This window comes from Arvicanthis niloticus, chromosome 2 (assembly GCF_011762505.2).
Source record: "Arvicanthis niloticus isolate mArvNil1 chromosome 2, mArvNil1.pat.X, whole genome shotgun sequence".
Classification (NCBI taxonomy): domain Eukaryota; kingdom Metazoa; phylum Chordata; class Mammalia; order Rodentia; family Muridae; genus Arvicanthis; species Arvicanthis niloticus.
In genome coordinates, this window is record NC_047659.1 from 120,534,263 (window position 1) to 120,556,444 (window position 22,182).

Below are 22,182 nucleotides of genomic sequence, written 5' to 3' on the forward strand. Positions count from 1 at the left end.
TAGTAAGGGTCACTCTGCCCTCCAGAGGCACTGTGGTTGAGGACTCTATGGACAGCAGGAAGGGTCAAACTACTAAGAACTCAGAGTTTAAATCTTTAAAAAAATATTGATTTACCTATATTTTATGAATATGTGTATTTTACATGTATGTCTGTGCACCATGCATGTACAATGCTCATGGAGGTCAGAAATCAATGTCAGATGTTCTGGAACTGGAGTTACAGATGTTTGTGGGCTACCATGTGTTTGCTAGGACTGAACCCAGGTCCTCTGCATGAGCAATAAATACTCTTATGCTCTAAATCATTTTCCAGCAAGGTTCAAGTCTTTACTAAAGCACTGGTTACTAAGAGAACCAGGAGGTTCCCACTAGATTCATCAGGCCCTTTAACTCTCCGAAAGATCCTCACCAGGTGGTATATAAAATCTGGCTCCAAACGATGCCAGGAACACAGAGGAAATGGGAAGACAAGACAGCATGACGACAGCTCTATGACTTGTATTCTGTGTGGTGCATAATGGCCAAGCCTCCACACTTTTGAACATGTTCAATGTTTGCACGTGCTCACTTACTCAGCCTTCCTCATGTTTTCTGGGTGATTCTATGTGATCTGTTTTTACAACACACACTGACATACAGGCTAGTCACGTAAGGCCAGCCCTGGAAATCCTGGTAGCGTGAAGGCTCTGATGGGTGCAGAGGAAAAGGTGAACAGCTCCACAATGGTCTATCCCTGCACTCCTGACTAGGCCCACATGCTCTGTACAACTCAGTCTCCTGAGACACCAGAGGAGCAACCATCATGCTTTACCTTCTGGCTAGCCTAGGCTCAACTGCACACTCAGGGGACTGCACCCCACACCTTCTTCTCCTCTCTTCCTCCCATAGGGGGATGCCAAGGCCACTCTCTATTTATTCCTGAGACTCCCCGGATTCTGGCAGCTACCCAGGCCCCATAAAGGTAAAGTTTGTACTAAGTTCCTCCCAGAGAGCCCAGGAGTATCTCTTTGAGGTATCTTTTTTTTTTTCTTCCCAATATAAATAGCTGTAGGGTACACAGAGACTCAAGAGCTCTCAGAGGTTGGAGAACAATGCTGAGGGGCTTAGGTTGCCACAATGTAACTGGGGAGCAGTGGTCAGAGCTGCTGGATTCCATGGGGAACAGAGAGTTGGGGGCCTTGAGTGTCACATGCTACTGCTGAAGAAAACAAAGCTGGAGTGACTGCATTGGTGACTGCCTGGTACAACCAGTGGGAAGGCAGAGACCAGCTAAGTAACCCCTGTCCTCCACAAGAACTGTGGCACCTCCACAACACCCAACCTTGGTCTCTAAAAGAAGACCAAGAACTCTTAAACATGGGCCCTTGTCTTGACTCTACTGTCCAAGAGCAGGAGAGCCTGCAATGTGTTTTCCACTGAACCCAGCAGCCAGGATCCCCTCAATTGGGAATATCCCATGACCACCTTGCTATATGACCTTCAATGCCAGTGACCTTCCATGGCCAGCCCTGTCACAAAGTTGCCTGTGACCTCATAGGATCCAACACGGAAACATGCCCCTAGGGCAAATTTGTCTCCTCTGGGGTCAGAAATCACCTTTGTGATGTCTACAAACAAATTTCTCTACCCTCCTCTCCTCCTCATTTCCTCTGGAGTGTCACATTAATGTCCAGCCTTGTGGTCATGTCCCGGAGCCCTACTTTCAACTTACCCTCCAGACTGGGCTCCTACCTGCTGGGCCACGTCCAGGGATCCTCCTTCTATGGGTGCCTGGGGTCCCTGAGGGGCTCTGTCGACTCCTGGGCAGCCGCGCCCGCAGGCCTTCCAACTCTGCTTGCAGCTCATCATTGCGGTCCTGTAGGTCCTGTGTAGGCAGAGCCAGATACCTCCTCCAGAGGTTGCAGCCACTCAGCCTTGGGAGGCCAAACCCAAGATCTAGTACAAGCTAGACATACAGGCAGGTGTGGACTCTGGACTTCCAGAATGTAACACTAAATCTGCACTTAAGACTCTAACTACTTAAAGGTCCTGGCAGAACTAGGGAAACTACTTCTCCACACTCTCGTGCTTACATCATTGGATATATGAAAGGGGCTCAAGGAAAAAAAGGAAAGTTGAGGCTTCGAGGAAAATTCTCATCAGGTGTTGCTTACCACAAGTAGTGGGTATGCATGAGGATCAACATCTTGGGACATGTCTGGGGCTGTGTGTTTGCTCTCTTCTCTCAGCTACTGTGGAACTGGAATGGGGTTCTGTAGCTACAGCTTTTAGGCCTTTTGTTTTAGATTAAATGCTACGGAGCAGTGATGCACTTAACAGAGAGAAAAGGTATTATCTGGAAAGCAGAAGCCCGATGGGGTACAGTCTGCTGGACAACAGGGAACTGGACTGGGAGAGACACCCTCTGGTGGGGATGAAGAGTCTACATTTGCAGCAAGCATCACCTTTGCACTTTAATGAAATGTATCTGGATGATTAGGCTCAGCCACTTGCTTATCAAAAGAATAGGGAAAAAACCTTCTAGCATACTTTTCTAGGAGATTTGGAGTCCTGCAAAATCTTGAGAACTATGAGAACAATCAGCCCTGGTTCATATTCCCAGCTCTGAGATTGCTCCCTAAAAGCATGTCCACCTGATTTTCAAGGACATACATCTCCTGAACTTGTAGGCCACTCCACCTGGATGAAGCCTAAGATAGATTACAGGAAAAAGAACCAAGAACACACACACAATCCATTTCTGAGTATGTTTTCTGTCGGATTCTTTACAGCCTTCTGTAATGTAGGATTGATTTTCATATCATGTAAAATTATTTTATAACCCTTGGTATCCTAACAATGCCTCTATTGGTATCCCCAGAAATAGCTATAGAGTTTCAGCATGAGTTGACTCAAAGCAAAGCCTTACAGTCAACATAGCTGGAAAGTATCAGATGCAACTAAGACCAGCTGTCTGCTTTATCCCTATCCTATAGTAACAGCTTCAAGGTAGCTATAAATTATTGTTTGTCACATTTTTATTATTGTAGTAAAAACAGAGAAATTAAATAACTAAATAGTAATGCTACTGACATCATGAGCTTTTCTGTCAGTGGGGTTTATTATTGAGTGGGTTTGTTTTATTTGGGCTTTGCAGACCAGATGCAGGACTTATGCATGCTATGTATGGGGGTTACTAATGAACTACAACCTCATGTAAAATTTTCAGTGCCCATTACCTGAGTACCCATATTACTTATCCTTGGTCACTTGGCAGTGTTGCCTCTGAAGGTGATTCTAGAATCACCAGCATTATTCCAAGACTATGACATTTTGTATTAAATTAACAGTCATGACATCTCATTTCTCTGATAATAAACACCAGCTATTGTTTTAGTCTCCTTGATGCCTGTGATGTGAAGTGGCAAGTGGGCCTGTGGGCTCTCAAGAGTTGGCTGTTGTTTGTTTTTGAGACAAGCCTTACAACATTTTTTAGACTGCCCCGTGTTTGTTTTGTTGTAGGTTTTGGATGGGTGGGTGGGGATTGTTTTTGTAGACAAGGTCTCAGGCAGCCCAGGTTGGCTTCCATCTGGTTATATAGTCAAAGATGAATGACCTGAACTCCTAATCCTTGGGCCTCCATCTAAGTTCAGGGATTATATAGGGATTTTCTATGCTTAAGGTTGACCGTTAGCTCCTGGGTAGAAGGAATTCTCCTGCATCAGCTACTGCATTCACTGAGACAGCACACTATTGTACATTTACCTTCAAGAGCAAGAGTTTTTATAGTGTCTCTCTTTGTAAATAATATTTATAGTAAGTTTTACACCTATTAACTTTTGGTGAATTAAGCCTAACCAAGAACTAACTAAGAAGGATTTGTGATGGATAATTTAACTCAAATGTCTTTTTCTTATTAGTAACGGGCCATTTCAACTCTGATTTTCCTCTCTGATCTTCCTACACTGAAATTTCTTTCAGAAGGTTCATGTAGGAAGTACAGTCAGGGAACATGTTCTGTCTTGGGATTTGACTAGTCACTGGAATATCTGCAGCATAACCAAGCAATGCCCATGTACGGCTGACCTGACCAGAGCCTGAAATAAGATGTTCTTGCTGGAAAAGAAGCTCCTGCAATCACTTGTGGGCCATCCTGCACTTGATGACCAAGGAGATGGCGGCAAAGAGATGAGGCCTCACGTGGCCACTGGGGTCTTGAGCCAGGGAGTTTCTGCAAATCCACAGTGCTGGTCCTGTGCAGCAGGCCTGCCCTTCCTGTCATTGCTGCAGGGCAGGCTGTAGGAACAGGACTCAGGGATGCTCAAGATGGCTAAGCAGACTCAGGGAAAGGCACGTACCCTGCACTTAAGTTCATAATCGTTCAGGATGGCTGTGAACTGCTCTTCCTGGGCCAGGAGTTCCATGCTCTGAGGCTCCAGCTGAAAGAGAGAAACGTGCATACCAGCTATCAGCTTTCCTGGGAAGACAGGCCACAATGCCTTGACTCTGACTCCACTAAGCACAGGAACTGCTCTGAATAACAAAAGGCTTGCCTTGTCCTTCAGCACAAACTGGAGGTCGCTCTGCAGACGCAGGACCAGCTTCTCTGAGTCCGAAAGCTTTTCTACCACTTCTATGATCTCCTTCTGCAATCGACTGTTTTCCTAGGAGATAGGTGGGCATGGGCTAGGTTCAGGACACAGAGAAGATACTGACAAGTCTCCATGTCACGTCTCTGTATGCTGGAGGCTTGTTCCCAGCCCTTGTCTTCTGGGGAAAGCTTTTTCTTCCCAGGAAAAGCCCTGAAAAAGACAGGAACGTGGCTGCCTGCCTGTGCACCACGCAGGCAGGGTATGCTATTGGGAACCCACAACCTCTTATGACAAACCCAACACCTCCATGGTGATTGTTTCCCCACTGTCTTCCCTTTCTCTTGCTCTCACTCCCATGTTCAGAACGTTCATGAGTGAAAGAACAAAGTGCTGGTAAAGCATCATGTTTAAGCTGCTTTTAAAATGATAGGTTTGAAGTTGTATCAGATGCTCACAACCATCTGTAATGGGATCTGATGCCCTCTTCTGGTATGTCTGAAGATAGCTACAGTGTACTCATATACATAAAATAAATAAGTCTTAAAAACAAAACAACAACATCAACAAAAACCCAAAACAACCAAAACTAAACCAAACCAAACAAGTTGTGGCTATGAATCCAGGTCATGGCAGACAGTGTCTAGAGGTGTTCCTAGACCCTAGGGATGTAGCCATGCTGGCTGTAGTAGCTGATTCACTCTGATTTTGAGATTAGATGACTCAGAACAGAGGAGGATGGGGCAAAGCCAAGACCCCTTACTTTGAGTGAAAGCATGACATCGCCCAGCTCGGCCAATAAGTGCCTTCCCAGTTCACAGCAGGGATGCATCCCACCCACCTTCAGAGCCAATGTCAGTTTCTCTCGGAGACTGGTCTCCTCCGCCTGGAGGTGGCCCACATCCTGCTCCAGCATGGCTTTCTGCCTGCGGGCTTGCTCCCAGAACAGCTCCCGCTCCATCTCTACCTCGGACCGCAGGAGGCTCAGCCTTCCCCTGTACTCTTGCTCTAGGTGCCTACAACAGAACACACAATACTTGAAGTGTCACTTGAAGTGTCACTTGGCCTCTCTGGACACCTGCCTTTGGAATGCTTCCTCTGCTGGACCCTGTCAATCTGCTCAGCAGATGAACTGACTATGCCAGAGATAGAGACATTGGTGTACATTCTTCCTTCATGGGCTGCTGGAATCACCCCCACATAAGGGGCTTAGGGTGGTGGGGGACACATGGTAAATACTCAAAGATGTACTTGGAGGCCTCTGGTGAACAAGCGGGTAGAGATCTCTGCGCAGGTGCCCTAGATGTCCCGTGTCTCTCCACCTATTGTGGCCACATTGTACCACATTGTGCCAGGCAGCCCCAGCCTACAGCAACCCTGTGGCAGGCCTCTGGTGCCAGATGATCAGTCAACCTCTCTTTCTAGGAGCCAGGCTGCACACAATCTGCGCACAGTGAATTCCTGTGTTCAGGGGAGTAGGCACAGGCACTCTCCCTCAGAGTCTACCCTCATCTGTAAGTGCTGCTGACAGGGGAAAGCAGTGCAAGCCTTTCACTCTAGTGGCAGCTGCACGGCCTTTAAGTCTTTCTAGGCTGCAGGATGCTTCAGCAGGGCCAGTGATTAAACCTGAGAGAAGGTGTGGGTTCATCCTCCAGCTCACACAGCCTGGACATTTATCTTAGCTGAGAGCTTTCCAGAAATAATAACCTAAAGGGAACAAGATGGAGGAAGAAAAGCTGTGATTTTGGGAAAAGATGTAACAAACCTGACTTATGCTTAAAAAACAACTTGGGGGAATTTTTGTTTTTTAAAGATATTTTAAGGGTTAGAGATTTAGCTCAGTGGTAACTCTTGCCAGGAAACATAAGGCCCTAGGTTCAGTCCTCAGCTCTAGAAAAAAAAAAGATATTTCCACAATATATTTTATCCTATTTAGCCCTTTCAAAACCCCATTTAAAAACCTTAGAAATGCATGACCAAAAGAAAGTGGATAAAAGATTGTATACTTATAATCAAATCTCTGTAGCCATCAGAAAAGAGAGTATGTGGTGTGTGTGTGCACACACAAGAACATAAATATATGCATACACATAGGTACATGGAAGCCAGAAGTCAGCATCAAGTGTTTTCTCCAATTGTTTCTCATTATTATTATTATTATTATTATTATTTTATTATTATTACTATTGCACACCCGCAGACACACGCATTCCACCCCCACATTCACTCATGTATATAATAAACACAGAGTTTATGCTCCTCTGACCACCCCCACCCTAAAAAAAGAAGATACACAACCAAATCTTCCTAGATCTAGGAAAGAACCAAGCCCTACACATGTTGACTAGATCAGTTCTACGACTCAAACTAGGATATGAATTCATTTTGCTTTCAGTGTTGGAACATCATGTTTGAACAGGAGACTCTTCTGTGAACATCACTAAGGCAAGACTGGGAAGTGGCTGGCATATGGCCCTGAGAGGATGCTCCTTAGAAGTAGGACTGTCCTCCACACCTAGCATGAAGAGATCCTGGGAAACATTAGGGTCCCAGTGCAATACAGACAACTCCAGTTACGACATACCCTGATAAATTTATGGACAGAGCTAAAACTTTTTCCACAGTCATGGGCACACAGGAGACACCAGGGGTCACTGTACCCACATCACAAAAAGCAGGACACTGCTTGTTAGATGCAAAGCTCCTTTCAAAATAGGTGTCATCCCCCCTCCCACACACACACACACACTCCACCGCCTCTAAGGTTGTTCCACTTCCACTGGCTCCAGTAAGACAGCAAGATCACCCCAGCAGGCGCAGCCCTGGCCCCTGCTGGTCTCTAAGAATGGGAGGAGCCCCTGCCGTGGCAGCACAGGGGCTACAGCTGTGGGCCCAGAACCTACTTGATTTTCTTTTCTGTCAGTTGTTCCAGGGCTGAGTGGCAGTCATCCATTTCTCGCACAAAGTCCAGGTTCCTCTTCTCAGCTTTCTCCAGGTCCTGCCTCGCCTTGTCCCGCTCCTGTACCAGCTGCTCCACTTGCCCTCTACCGTGGGAAGGACAGAGGGGACACTGTTGTCAGCCTGACAGACTTGTCCAGGTCTCACTGCCTCCTAACTACCTCCTGGAGCACTCTACAATTGCTGTGACTATTTTACCAGTGCACATCTTAAGGCTAAATGACGGTCTCAACAGTAAGATAAACCAGATCCCAGCCTATCAGGAAGGTTTACTCAAAGGGACTTTTTCTCTATTGCTGGCCTTAGGCTAAACATCCCTTGGCTACTCTTGAAGCAGGGCCCTCTCAAACCACAGGGCTTTTGCCTCCACAACAGTGGGCTCTATAATCAGAAGGATGAGGGTCAAGTTCAGATCTTAAAACATAATAAAAGTGGCTGAATGAGGTCCTGGACATACAGATTTGTAAGCATGTGATTTTAAAGATGATTTTAAAAGCATAGCATTTAAAGATGAGCTTGTAGTCTTTAACTCTGGGGACACGTAATTCAAGTAGCAGCAATAGTGAGGAGCTTCGGGCCCTCAGGCCTCCTCTGTTCTCTTCATTTGAGCTCTATTCACAGGGGCAGGAGAGCAGGAACAGGCAGACTGGGAGTCACCAGGGGAGACAGGTGAGGCACAGGAGGTATGACCTATGTTCCTGGGAGGCGGACCCTGCCAGCAGGACTTTATCCCATTCCCTTGGGGGCTCTTACTGGTGGTAGCTCAGTTCCTGGCGGTAGCAGGCCAGGGCTGCCTGCTGGACGACACCATCAACTGTTAGGAGTTCATTGTCAAGGGCCCAGGTCAGCTCCAAGAGGTTCACCTTCTCATCCACATTGAAGTCCAGGCTCTGGAATCAGGAAGCCCCAGAAGGCAAGGGGGAGTGAGAGATTTCTCCAAATGTACTCTTCTTGCCCTGTGACAATGCAGGGGCCCATACCCACAGTGACTACTATAGCAAGCACCTGCCCCTTTCCTGTCTGCAAGTGTCCCTGGTTGTTGGGGTGCTCTTTCATACCCAGTAACTCAAATGGGCTGTCAACATTGGGTTTCCTCATGATACTGTAGTCCTCAAGACCTCATTAGAACAGTGGGTACAAGTCAGCATGGACAGAGTTCTTCTACCTAATCAAAGTACAAGCTGCAGTAAACAGCATATCCCACCTCAATACATCACATGGATTGAAGAGGAGAACTGGGAAGTGGGGCCCTTTCCCCTCTGAAACCAACAGTTTTAAGTGCTACGGTAAGCCTTTGAACCACCCATGTGAAGAGGAGAGACCAAAGTCCTGATAGAGCCACCTAACATTTGACATCCAACTCCTTGGAGTCAGTCAGGCCTCTGACAGACTCCTTTTTGTGTGAATGAAAAAGTCTCACTATATAACCCACAGACAGGGCAAGAGTGCTGGGAGCCACACAAGTGCACCCTTCTTTGAAAGCATCCCCAGAGGGACCAAGAAAAGTAAGAGAAATGTCACAGCAACAGCTTCTTGTCTAAGAACATGGGAACTGTCAAAACTACCCCAGAGAGCTGTGGAGTTGGGACAATGGGTAAAGTACTTGCTGGTAACCTAATTCCCAGGAACCTAAGTTTGAATGTTCAAGTAAAGCTTGGTGCTGTAGTTCACATCTGCAGTGTCAGCACTCTTATGGTGAAATGAGAGGAAGGCAGGAGCCCTCAAAGCTCACAAGCCAGCTGGCAAATGCACTTAGCGACAAAAGAGCTTGTCTCAAACAAAATAAAAGGCAAGGACTGATACCTGAAGTTGTCCTCTGACCTCCACATGTGCACTATGGCATGCACACAAACATGCATGCACGCACACACGCACAAATGCACACACCAAAACCAAAACCAAAATGAAGAAAGCTAGGTAATGGTTCATGCCTCTATTCCTAGAACTCATAGGGTAGAAACAAAGAGTATTTTAAATGATGAATGTATAGCTTCAGGAATTAACTATACAGACAACATCAGCATAAGCACAGAGGCTGAGATGAGGACAGAAGTAACAGAAAAACCTACTTGTCCAATCGCAAGGAAGGGCTGCACAAACTAATAGCAACACAGTATGATTCCAATACTAAGACAATTAGGCTAGAATGTATAACATTTGTCTATGTTTGAAGAACTTCCACCAGAGGCTCACGTTCATGTGGTACACATTCACAGAAGGAAGCCTGTGGTGTTCCTCTTCAGAGGCAATCCTCTTAGATTTTTGTTTGTTTGCTGTTGTTGTTTTGAGACAAGCACTTTTATTAGGACCCAGGGTTTTCAAGTAGGTTAAGCTGGTAGGTAACTGAGCCAAGCCCTGAGCATCCTCTTGTATCTGCTTCATCAGGGCTGGGATTACACTCAGCTCCTCATGCATTTGTATAGAGTATTTTACCAACTGAGCCATCTCCCCAGGCCTCCTTGTGATATTTTTTTTTTTAAATATTTCTTTGTGTAGCCCTGTCTGTCCTAGAACTCTCTCTGTAGACCAGGATGGGTTCAAATTCACAGAAGTCTACCTGTTCTGCCTCCCAAGTGTTAGGATTAAAGGGATGTGCCATCACTACCTAGCCAATTGAAGTTCTTTTTGTTTTTTGTTTTTTCTTTTTTGTTTGTTTATTTGTTTTACAAAACAGGGTTTCTCTATGTAGCCCTGGCTGTCCTGGAACTCACTCTGTAGACCAGGCTGTCGTTGAACTCAGAAATCCGCCTGCCTCTGCCTCCCAAGTGCTCGGATTAAAGGCATGCACCACCACTGCCCAGCTTTGTTTGTTTTTTCAAAGCAGGGTTTCTCTGTGTAGATCTGACTGTCCTGGAACTCATTCTGCAGACCAGGCTGCTTCAAACTCAAAGATCCACCTGCCTCTGCCTCCCAGGTGCTGGGATTAAAGGCTTATGCCACCACCACCCAGCTCTCTAGTTGTGATTTTAAAAAAATATACATTTAAATTTTTAATTATGTGTGTCTGTGTGGGTTGGGTGTGTTCCCCTGAGTGCAGGTGACAACAGACAACAGAGACATGAGGTCTCTTGGAGTTGGAATTACATAAAGTAGTTATTAACCACTTGATGTGGGTACTGGGGACTGAGTCTGGGTCCTCTGTAAGAGCAATAGGCAGATTAAATTGCTGAGTTATCTTCTGACCCTAAATTGTGATCCCCCTCCCCAAATAATGGAAAAGAAAATTTGGAAAGAAACCTAAATCTAGTTTATAGCACTTCCTGGAAGTAGGTTGTTTCTCACCCCTGCTGGTCTCAGTGAGCCTGACCTGGCAGTCTCAGGGCAGATCTCTAAACCACAAACACAAACCTAGGGAGCAAGAATAAGCCCACTTGTGAGAAAGCCCACCCATGTCGGCTCACGTGGGCTCATCATGACTGGCTGATGGTGCTCGTTAAAGGTCCTCTTAGCACAAAGAAGACCGTGTGACACAAGGGGAGCAGTGAGTGTGATGTAAAGTAAACAAGTAAGAACAAACAAACAAAAACAACGATAATAATGAAAAGAAGACAACTGTGTGACTCCCTTCTTCGGTGTCAATCAGGGATGGTGTGTACGACACTGAAACTTACCTTCGAATGGACATTTCCCAACTGTTTTCTCTATATTTTAAAGTTTCAAATTAAAATTTCCTACATTTTCATTGCAAGAAATTTATGAAAAACTATTTCCTTTGGGGGCTCCCATGCATGGGGTGAAATACGGTCAGCGTATGCTCTGCTGCATTTATCTTCTGTGGACACGTGGTCCCCACGTTCCCTGCTCAGCCCCACAGTGCCTTGACACTACCCAACAGGTAGCCTTAAGCAGTGAGTTACAAACCTGCAAGATCTCCCTGCCATTCTGAATGCCCTCCTGGGCCCATGCGGAGATGACCTGCTCGGGAAAGGCAAAGCCACTGCCATCGTCGACACTGGAGAACAGGCGCAGGCCAGAGCACACAGACACGAGGGATGAGGTTGTGGTGGTCTGGCAGCCGCTCTCCTCCTGCACATCAGGAAGGAAGATGCCCTGAGACTCTGGTATCTTCAGATTGTGGTGTCTGTGCACACTAACAAAAGTCTCACCTTGACAGCCTGTGTTCAGTATTTTGCCTTCTCATGGAAGCCTAAGAGAAGAGAATGCATACCCGTATTGATCTGCAGCCCCCTTCCCTAAGGAAGATGCTTGGCATAGCCTGGGATTTACCTGGGATCACAAGGTTCTGCAAGGGACAGAAGTGCAACCATACCTAGTCCTCTGACCCCAGGCCCTGGTCTTGCAAGGATCCCAGGATACCTGCTCTTAGTCATCACTGTTACCTCAGGCCTCACGGGTATACCAGCTCTGGCAAACAAGTCATCATGTAAAGAAGGACCATGAAGGGATCTGGCCATTCTTCCTTTCTTAAGAAAGTACATGTACCAGAAAAACCCAGGCAATGACAGATGGGCTCAGAAAGGGGCAGAATAGCCAAAGCAAAACTCCACATTTTCTAGAACGCAGCCCCACAGCCCAGTTGTACTAGGCTGTAGCAGTACTAGGGAGGTTTATGGGATAGGAGAGTCTCCCAGAGGGAACTACCTGTGAGGCTTCTCTACTGCCTGAACCCAAGAGCGAGAATGACTTCCTGCCCTCTCCTGTCCCACCTGCAGTTCTTCACAGGTAAGTTCTTCACAGCTGTAAGGAACCTTGGAACTGAGGGAGGTAGTGTTTGCTGTATACTAGGGAACACCATGCACTCACTGCACCCAGGACTCAACTCCCCGCTTCAGGAAACAGATGGGTTGTTGTGAACTCTCCTCACCACCTCCAGCTCCTCGGTCTCCTTTCTCTTCTCAAGATTGCTGGACTGAAATGCTTTCTCTAACACTTACCAGCTTGTCTTCTCCCCGTCCTAGTTTGCCCCTTTCTTGGGGCTCAGTCTGACAACTCTCCCAGAGCAGCTTGCAAATGTCTCACCAGTGTGCAGCATTCTGGGCAGGGCTTGCTAGAGGTTCTCTTGCCACCCACCATTCCTGCAGCTCCAGTCCCCCTCTTGTCCAATACACCAGCTCTTTCAGCTGGCCCAACCTCTTCAGCATGCCCGGGGAGAAGAGTATTTGCTGAGCTGTGTGGATGTCTTTCAACCCTTATGTTTACAACAAAGCAGACAGCGTGTCCCATTTACAGAGGGAGAGAACATCACTGCTCTGTCTACTGATGGCCACCTGTACACAAGCTCTGATATCCAAATGCACTGAAGAATTGACAGTCCCTCTTCTGTCTCTAGAAGGATAGGACAGAGGCAAATCCCTCTGGAGCTTGCCTTCCTAGAGCTGGCACAGCCACACAAAGCCCCCAGAGCCCACATGGGACATGGTAGGCTCAACCCTGCAGTCAAGGAGGTCACTTTGCTTAAGTCCTTGAGTCCTGAATGTTGCCCAAATTAAGAGGCAGGCATTCTGAAACAAGAGACATCAGCAGAAGGACAGGAATCTGGTGTTTTACAGACTAATCAGACTCTGCCCTCTCCCTGTCTTGGCAGCATGTGTTGTAAGTGCACAATGTGTATGCACTTACTGAATATGCACAGTCGTACAGGCTTATGTTAATGTGTACACATATCTGTGTACAAATTCCGAGTAGGTGTGAATGTGTAACATGTATGTAAACATACGCTGAGTTTACACATTTGGTAGATAAATATCTGCTGTGATTATGTATGTTTATAGTAGGTACACACCTACATTTGATGTGCACCTATATAGACACATGTACAGTAGATGAGCAAATGTTTATGAGTGTGCATGTACAGAGTCTGCACATATGTTTATAGCAGGAGTGCATATAGTAAGATGTGTTTGTATACAAGGTGCAAGTATAGCGGATGTGCGCACATCTACAGTGAGTACACGTAGAGAACCTTTGTTCTGTTGTGTATCTACAATGGTTGTGCATATAGAGAACCTGTGTTTGTCTTCAGCAGATGTGCACACACAGGAGATGTGGAGTACATAGTAGGTACACATATACAGTAATGTGCACAGGTCAACATTGGGTGGCACATAGACAGAGACATCACAAATCTATAGTTGGTATGTGTGCACTGTAGATGTGACTGTGTCTACAGAAGGTACGCACATTCAGTGGGTGTGTGGATGTATATGCACGTATCTAGACTGGGTGATGTATGTACAGAGCCTAGTCACATCTACATACAGTGGATGTGCAGGCACTGTGGATGCAGACAGATCCACAGCAGGTATGCACTTACAGTGAATGCAATGTGTCTTCATGAAGTTCTCATGTACAGTGGATGTGCATATGTCTAGAGAGGGTACACACATAGAGAGCCTGAGCATGTCTACAGTGGGTGTACACATACAGAAAATGTGTGTACATAATTGGTAATGAGTATATAGTGAACATACATATATACAACTGGTGAGTATTTACAGTGTATGCACAGAAGATATACACATAAAATGGATGTGCCACATCTATAGTAGCAATGCAAGTATGGTGGATGTGTGTGTACTCACTAAGTTGTGTGCATAGATAATGTGTGCAGTGAGCACAGTACAGTATGTATGCATGCAGCTGTATGCCTGTATGCAGTTTGTGAGCAAAGTGACCAAGGTGGGAAGATGGTACAAGATCCACAGTGCCAGAAGCATGGGAGCAGTTCACCAGGTACAGGAGAGGAAAGGAAGGAAGGTATACAGAAAGGGGCTGTAACTTCTAGAACATTCTGGACCATGACCTCTGCCATAGATGAGGCTACTAGGTGAAGAGGCAACTTCTGAGAAGCACATGGGACCACAGTCCTTCTTATATGCTAGCCTGGGGTGTCCAGGCAGTTGCTGGGTCTTACAGGAGGAAGTTCAGAGACTCTGAGGATGTCATTTGATAATAGATGCCAGTGATATCAAAGCATGAGAAACACGTGGCCTCACTGAGAGGGGACCCAGCTGAACCAACACTGAATATGACTTGTGGGGGGATGGAGTCTCATCTTCAGGCCATCAGACTTGCATTTATGTGTTTATATGTGGTGCTAAGAATGGCCCAGAGCTTGCACATGCTGGGAAAGAATTCCACCACTGATCAACACTCAGCTCCTGGTATTTCTGACTCGTGATGTTTGCCCTGCCTATCCCCAATGACTCAGTCAAAAACTCAGATTCTGAAATACACCTTGTCCATACCAGTGCCTGTCCCCAGAGCTAGCCTGTGCCACGTCCCAATGCTAATGAAACAAAGTGCTGGGTCAGTCACCTCTGAGCAAGGTGGCTTAGAGAAAATAAAATTCGAGATTTCAGGTCAGAAAAAATAATCCACATAAAGGACAAATCTCAGACAAGCTACACTACTCTATAACCCATTTTTAGTGCATAAAAGGAGAGGGAGGCCGGGCGGTGGTGGCGCACGCCTTTAATCCCAGCACTTGGGAGGCAGAGACAGGCAGATTTCTGAGTTCGAGGCCAGCCTGGTCTACCAAGTGAGTTCCAGGACAGCCAAGGCTGTATAGAGAAACCCTGTCTCGAAAAAACCAAAAAAAAAAAAAAAAAAAAAAAAAGGAGAGGGAGACAGTTGTCTCACTGAAAATCATCACTCGATGGCACATAGAGAGGACAATCTGAGAAATGGCCATGTTCCCCACATTGCATTATTCTCTGAAGTTCCTGATGGAGGTGCTCAGACTGCTTCCATTTTACAGATGAACACAGAGCTCCGAGAAGATGAGTACTGCACAGTCAGGGACAAGCATCACCCCACAAGCTCAAGGTCCAAGAGCAATGCATATGCACAGGTGTGTGCACATTTGTGCAGCTTCTGTGCTCAGTGCCACGACACTAGCAGAATCATCAGCCAGCACCCTCATCTGGCAAGGAGCAACACCAAGTACTGTTGGTGTCTGACATCTAATTCTCCCATTTTACCTGATAATGAGACCAAGGCCTGTTTGGTTTGATCAAACTGGAAGATGCTGGAAGCGAAGGAGGCTCATGACCAAACAGGCCAAGCTGAAACTCTGCAAGACTCACTCTGCCATCTCCATCTTGGTCCAGTTTGCTGAACAGTTCTTCAAGTTCCTAGACAAAAGCCAGCACCTTCAGGTCTGGAGAGCCACCTTGCTCTCTCCCTGTGGCTCCAAGCACCCAACTGGGGCATTTACGTTAGCTAAAGATTAAACTAGCTGCTTGACAAAGGCTGCTTCAGCTGGTTTGTTTGGATACTACATGGCCTTTCCAGGTGGGAGGGGGCAGCATCTGAACATTCTAACTCTAGAGATACTCAAGTGTCAACTGGGGGCAGGAATTTGCTGGAAACCCAGCCCGAACCTTACAGTTCATGGTCCAGCAAGGATTCCAGGTAGGAACAATAACAGGTGGGAACCTATGATATCACCACAGCCAACTTCCTGTACAAGTCTTCCCAAAGGACTGGTACCTACACCTGGAGTGTAGCAAGGCTCATATGCTGTGTTGGGCTGGGCAGAAGAAGAAGGATATTTGGTTCAGGCAGAAGGACAGCTGGAAGTACAACTTTTAGAAGCAGCTGAGAGTTTATGAGGATGGGCTGTGGTGTAGATGGACTCTCAAAGGTATCTCAGAGGTTTAGGCAACAGCATCAGGAGCCATCAAAAGGTCTGAGATTAAAAAGTGCAGAAGAAAACTGCTGTCTGAAGGTGAACTGGTTTTCCAGACTCAGCACTAAATGTGACCACTACAAATACCATGTCACTGAGGTGGTCTTCACCTGTTTCTCAAGACCATGGAGCCCGATGCTTCGGCAGACCACAGCCAGCTCCTGCTCATTCAGGTGACCACTGCTTCCAACCCCCAGCTCATGCCAGATGCCCTGGACCTGGTTCTCAGGAGTGTTGAAGGAGGGGCTACAGGATTTGCGGGGTGTCCCGAAGATCTCACAACCCCAGGATCGCAGCTGGCCTGAAGCAAGGGAGGGTCATAGTTAAATGCTGATAAATAATAATAAAGAAACCACAATGGAACATTTAGGCTTATGGGCATTAGTTACTTTCATAACTCAACAAGTAACATAAAAGCCTGTGTCCTCCACTGAGAGCCAAGCCGGAGTATTCCAAATGACACCATGGGCTGGGCAGTGGAAAGCACACCAAAGGGCCCGTGGCCAGCACAGCCTGATCCAAGACATAGATTGCAGGGCATTATCCCAGTGTGCAGGACAAGGAGGCCTAGACTCTGCCCATGGCCTGTGGGCAGTCAAAACTAGAAGCTCCATGTCTTCATAGGTGGGCTAGTGTCTTTTCAGCTCCACAAATGCATCCACAGGGCACCTCCCAATTCTTTACAGGGGGCTTGGGGCTGGGCACTCTGCAGACAGAAAAGAATCAGTTTGTTCAACCAGCCCCAGACGTCCCCTTCCTGGTCACTGCAGTCTAACACATGAGTATCTTTCACCACTGGCCTCTCCAAAAGTTCATAACAACTTCCTGCTGTCCTTGGTCTCACAGGTCTGGTTTTAAAGGGCCTTGCAGTTTGCTCCCTGCTTGCTTACTGAAGCACATGCCACATTCATGTTCTCGCTTCTCCCTTGTCTCAAATGACTGCCCTCATCTTTTTGGCTTTCCCCCATGAGGCAGTTTAAAAACACAACTGCAAATCCTGATACCTTTTCTTCCACAAATACCCAGGGGTCTGTAGCCTCTCTGCAACCTCAGAAGCCTTGAGGCAGCTTTTACCAGCAGAACATAAAAGAAGTCATGCTGTGTGATTGTAGGATAGGCTCCCATAACACAGGAGATCAGCAGTCCTGCAGGCCAGACCTTTTATGAGGAGACCTGAGCCACTCATTATGCTATGAGGAAGCCCAACCATGCTGAGAGGTCCTTTGATTCAAAGGCAGTCCACATCTGAGCCACATTTGATCTGAGCCACAGTCAAATCAGCTGTATGAGTCACATCCTCCCATGGTCCAGGACTCAGCCTTCATGGGTCTCAGTGACACTGAACCATGCTACCCACCTTCTTCAGCTTTTCCTAAGTACTGCAATCCCCTTCCAAGAGAAACTCTGAAGCAGCAGCGGGAAGCATTTGGCTGCTGTGGCCATCAAGGCCTGGTGTGAACCTCAGTCTTATTCATAAGCTCATCAAAAACCCTCTGCATGGGCCTTGGGTTGCACTAGGTAAGAGTTGCTCAGACTGCTTTCAGCCTGTCGAAAGGGTCAGAAAGGCCTAGGCAGTTGTCCCTTGGCCAGTTCCTCAGGGCCTGCAGAGTGTTCAGGTACAGATGACAACCCCATGCTGGCAAGCTACTTTTATCACTTCTGCTGCATTACTGGTGTTGGCAGCTAATTGTATATTGTCTTCTAGCTTTCAAATTGTTTGCCACTGGCCTTGGTATTATCTCTTCAGTTAAGTTCCAGGAATCAATTCCTTTTTATTAGTGTGTATGTGGTGTGAGTGTGTGTATGTATGTGTATGTGTGTGTGTGTGTGTGTGTGTGTGTGTCTGTCTGTGTACATGTGTTCACTGATACACATACATGTAACATGTGGAGATGTCAGGTGTCTTATCACTTACCATCTTACTTTCCAGGACAGAGTTTCTCAGTGAGCCTGGGGCTTACTGCCTGGGTTAGCCTAGGTAGTCAGCAAGCCCTAGGGATCCCACTGTCTAATCCTCACCAGTACTCAGAGTTCAGATGTGTGCTGACCAACCCAACTTTTTATATGAGTGCTGGGAATCTGAATTCAGGGCCGCTGGTTATATAACAAGCATTCTACTCACTGAGCCAACCCAGGATTCCTAAGCACTATTTCATCTTCTCTCATCATAGAAGCAACATAGGCAAATATGAGTCTGAATAAATCAAGTCACTTCCCTATAGAACCTCTGTATTGTCTCCTAGGGTACTACTATGAAAAACTTTGTGATTTTCTGTACCCCCAGGAACCTGTAATGTATTTGCCATCCCAAAAAGGTGCCAATGGATTCCACATCCAGCTCATGGCTGTGCATCCAGTGTCTGTTTGGAGCTCAGTATCCCACACAGACAACAGCACTTCTGATGGCCAAGAGCCCCTGGTCTAGCTATACTCTCCTGATGCTCATTACTGATTTGCTCCAACTGTGAGTCTTCGGTTGCTGTGTTGGGCTCTTCATGAGCAGATCATGTGCTACTCTCTGCTGGAGGACCACTCAAACCCTGGTAGGTCTGAGACAACCCCTTCACAGCACAAGAGACTGCAAGCAGGCCAAGCAGATCCCTTTGGTCTAAGAGTCCTGGGTAATATCTGTCATCTGGGTTCACACTGGAACTCAGAGGCCAGGATTAAGAGCAGCAGCATCCTGCAACATCGTCCAGGAGCCTCTGTCTCAGCAAATGGTGGTCTTGGGGGAAACTGAAGACCAAGTGACAGTCTCTGGGATGATGCCAACATTCCAACCACCTCTGGAGGAGGAAGGAACCTACAAGAGCCTCACATACAACACACATACAACATGTAGTTTCCAAGACATTGCTCTCAGAGCTCGAATCCGACACAGCATGAAATAGGAAGTTACAGTTCACCTTGTGCTTCAAATAATTCATTCGGAGGCTCTTTAGCACTCTCAGCGTCTTCATCTGATTTGAGGCTCTGTGAAAAAAGGGAAGGATGTGAGTACCCCAATGGGTGACATGGTGGATGGAGCACCAGGTATAAGCACAAAGGATGTTGGGTAGGAGATGGTCACTGAAGATGCACTCTGGGCTGATACCCCCAGGCCGAAGCTAAACAGGCTGTGGTCCCACTAAGCAGAGTTTTGTATGTTGTAAAGACTAACACTCTTTCCAAAGCAAGGGGCTCAGAAATAAGGTTGGCCACATGCCTTGTTCTGCATACTCTACCAGGAGGCAATACTGAAAACACACTTCTGCATCCTACAGCAGAACTTGGCCAGCTTTGACAGGAATTGTCCCACGTTCCACTCATAAAAATACCTTCAACAAATACTGTGATTATCATGGCCCTGTACACAATCCTTTACTATCCCTATTAGTTCAGCAAATAGAAGGGCAAACCTCTGTCCCTTTAGGGGTTCTGGGGACAGCACAGTCCATAGTAAGCACACACAGCAGAGGGGACGGGGCTATCAAGGAATGTGTGAGCTAAATAAAAGCCTCACAGCATCAGCAGACCAGAGTTAACACTAGCTTCTGATCAGGCAAGTGCTATGTGACATGCGGATTCCAGAATGAATGCTTGGGTGACCAAGATTCTGTTCCTGTAAAGCTGCCCCAATTCTCAGGGGTCAGAATGCATGTTGGTAATAAACACTCAATTTCCTTTTTGTAATGCATTTAACTCAGCTGACTACAGAGTGTTCTCTGTGTTCATACTCTGAGTCAGGGATGAAGTATCGCATTGAAGGTGGATTACTAGCTCAGTGGTGTAGTAACCCACCAGGCTTTGAAGAGGTTCCCTTTTCCACTGAGACACCTCACCTACCCAATGCACAGATTTCTTTGCATATAGCAGGAAAGGCTGGATTGCTAGCCACAATAGGCTCAGGGGCAGGGAAAGAAAGGGTCAGCTCCCACACTCCAGGAGGCATCCAGCTGCACCTTGCTATATTACAGATGTGTGCACCTTGGCATATCCTAAGGCATACAGTACTGTGGATTCAATGCCCACATTCCTAACCAAAGGCCTCTTTTTCTACCCCTTGGCATATAATGTTCCCCTGTTCTGAAGCCATAACTTGGAAGTTCTGTAACAAAAGGAAGGTGTGGCTGGTGAGCCAGGAGAGAGAAATAACTGTCATAACAAAGTCCTCATCATTCCAAATCTGAAGGGGCGTGGCCTGGGACTGGGAGTGCCCCAAACAGAGAAGAGAGCTTCCAATGAAGGACAAGGATGGCTGTCATGTGTACCCAGACTGCTAACAACTCAAGTTGCCCAGAAACTTGGTTCCCTGCCACACTCTCCAGGACAATTCTTTTGGACAGTGACAAATTAACAATTACTTCCCTAATGTTTGGCGGTCTAAATGGGAAGGACTGGCTGACTAACCTCCACACTTTCCAGAGATGCAGAGCGTCTCAGCGGAGGCTTCACACTGCCTTTGGCCTGCTGTTCTGATCCGTATTTGGTTGTGGTGGCAGAGTCAGCGAGCTCAGGTAGGCTCCGACGGCCATACCACTTAGAGCCACTCATGTACTTTGGAGGGACAGCACAGGAAGTAGCTGGAAGGAGAAAAGGAGACAAGTGGAGAGGAGATGGCTATGAAGCAGGCTGTAGGCCCTGCATGGTGACATGACCCTCCCTTAGAAGCTGAACAATTAACCCCTAGTATGGCTCACAGACACACTGTTGAACACCTGTTAGTCTGAAGGACACAAGGACACTGATCAGCTGATAGTGGATGTCCTATTACTTGAAACAAAACTGGGAAAGTCAGGTTGGACAAGGACACTCCTACTGAACACCAGCTGCTCTTTACATTTTCTCAAGTGTATTTTGGTTTTGTTTATGGAATGAGACACCAACAGTCCAAGAACATGTAGCTAAAAAACTGAGGACTATTTCCCATAACTCCTTAGTGTACTGGACTAAAGGTCGCAGCCAGTGCCCCAACAAGTCAGGCTCAGCCACCATCACAATAAGCCAATTAAAAGAGCCAACTTAACAGTGAAAAGCAGATGCACTCGATGTGCCCACATTAAGAACAGGGATAAAGAGATCCAGTGACCCCCTCCTGTGGGAGAAAGGTACCTCCAGGGTCCTGCCTACAGGTTAAGGTTTAACTTGAAGGCAAGAGATTATGCATAAACTGGCACTCCTGATCAAGGTATGGTCTTGCCTCTTCTGTGACCCATCACTGTTTTGACTACAGTCCCTCCTGCAAGGTGGTCTGACAACCTGTCAGCAGTATGTGAAATCCTTCTGCTTTCCTGGGACAAGATTCCCCCTTAACTGATACCAGGAGTCAGCATTTCTTTCTCTTAGTATGAGATTTCTAGCAGAAATCTCAACTCCCTGGATGCTTTGTTTCAATGGTCCAGATAGTCAGAGTAAAGGACACATGAGTCTCTTTAAAAACTCTTCACTCTTGCTAGGTATGCTGGTTACATTAGGACGCCAAACCCTTGGGGCTAGAGGTACTTCATAGGCAAGTATGAGCCACAGACAAAAACACACTCTGCAATCCTGTGCAGTCTGAAGGCCCAGGACAGCTGCAGCATGGACTGTGGTCTCCAGACTGAAGGGAATACTCTACACCCAACACTTCCTTGTGGTTCCTTCTTCCTCCAATCTGCACAGCTACACTGTCCTAACTAACATGAAAGGGGAGCACAGAGAAGGTCACAAGACAGTCATGGGTTAGGCTGTAGGTTCAGGAGAAGATGTCAGGATCATAATTCTGAAGGAGTGCAGCTAAGGAGATGGATGAGCACACTGAGATCGCCTGGCCATAAAGCTGAGAAACCCTTCATACATAGCAGATATGTCTTGGGTTTTATCCAACAGATGGCAGCTTCAGAAAGCCAAGAGCTACCTGGCCTCTCTCCTCGGTGTTGATGGTTACTACCTGGGACCACCAGAAGAGAAATCTGGGTGACTTGAAGATAGACAGAAGTTGGAGATGAGGAACAAGGCTTGGTGAGGTCAATGCTAAGATCCAG

At 46.8% G+C, this 22,182-nt stretch overlaps 1 protein-coding gene across 5 annotated transcripts in view; it reads right to left on the reverse strand.

Annotated features, from left to right (window-relative positions):
- Ninl (ninein like) overlaps nucleotides 1-22,182 on the reverse strand; it is a 70,832-nt gene that overhangs the window by 16,855 nt on the left and 31,795 nt on the right. For 3 of the 5 annotated variants that reach the window (XM_076929942.1, XM_076929943.1, XM_034493727.2), the window contains 11 exons: nucleotides 20,570-20,742; nucleotides 19,087-19,153; nucleotides 16,291-16,481; nucleotides 15,471-15,623; nucleotides 11,389-11,553; nucleotides 8,281-8,417; nucleotides 7,473-7,613; nucleotides 5,411-5,585; nucleotides 4,534-4,644; nucleotides 4,339-4,419; nucleotides 1,733-1,865 (listed from right to left, as the gene is read on the reverse strand). In XM_076929942.1, the coding sequence (XP_076786057.1) occupies nucleotides 1,733-1,865; nucleotides 4,339-4,419; nucleotides 4,534-4,644; nucleotides 5,411-5,585; nucleotides 7,473-7,613; nucleotides 8,281-8,417; nucleotides 11,389-11,553; nucleotides 15,471-15,623; nucleotides 16,291-16,481; nucleotides 19,087-19,153; nucleotides 20,570-20,742 (1,527 nt within the window). The remainder of the gene's footprint in view (nucleotides 1-1,732; nucleotides 1,866-4,338; nucleotides 4,420-4,533; nucleotides 4,645-5,410; nucleotides 5,586-7,472; nucleotides 7,614-8,280; nucleotides 8,418-11,388; nucleotides 11,554-15,470; nucleotides 15,624-16,290; nucleotides 16,482-19,086; nucleotides 19,154-20,569; nucleotides 20,743-22,182) is intronic. The other 2 variants (XM_076929945.1, XM_076929944.1) reach the window with 2 other exon arrangements.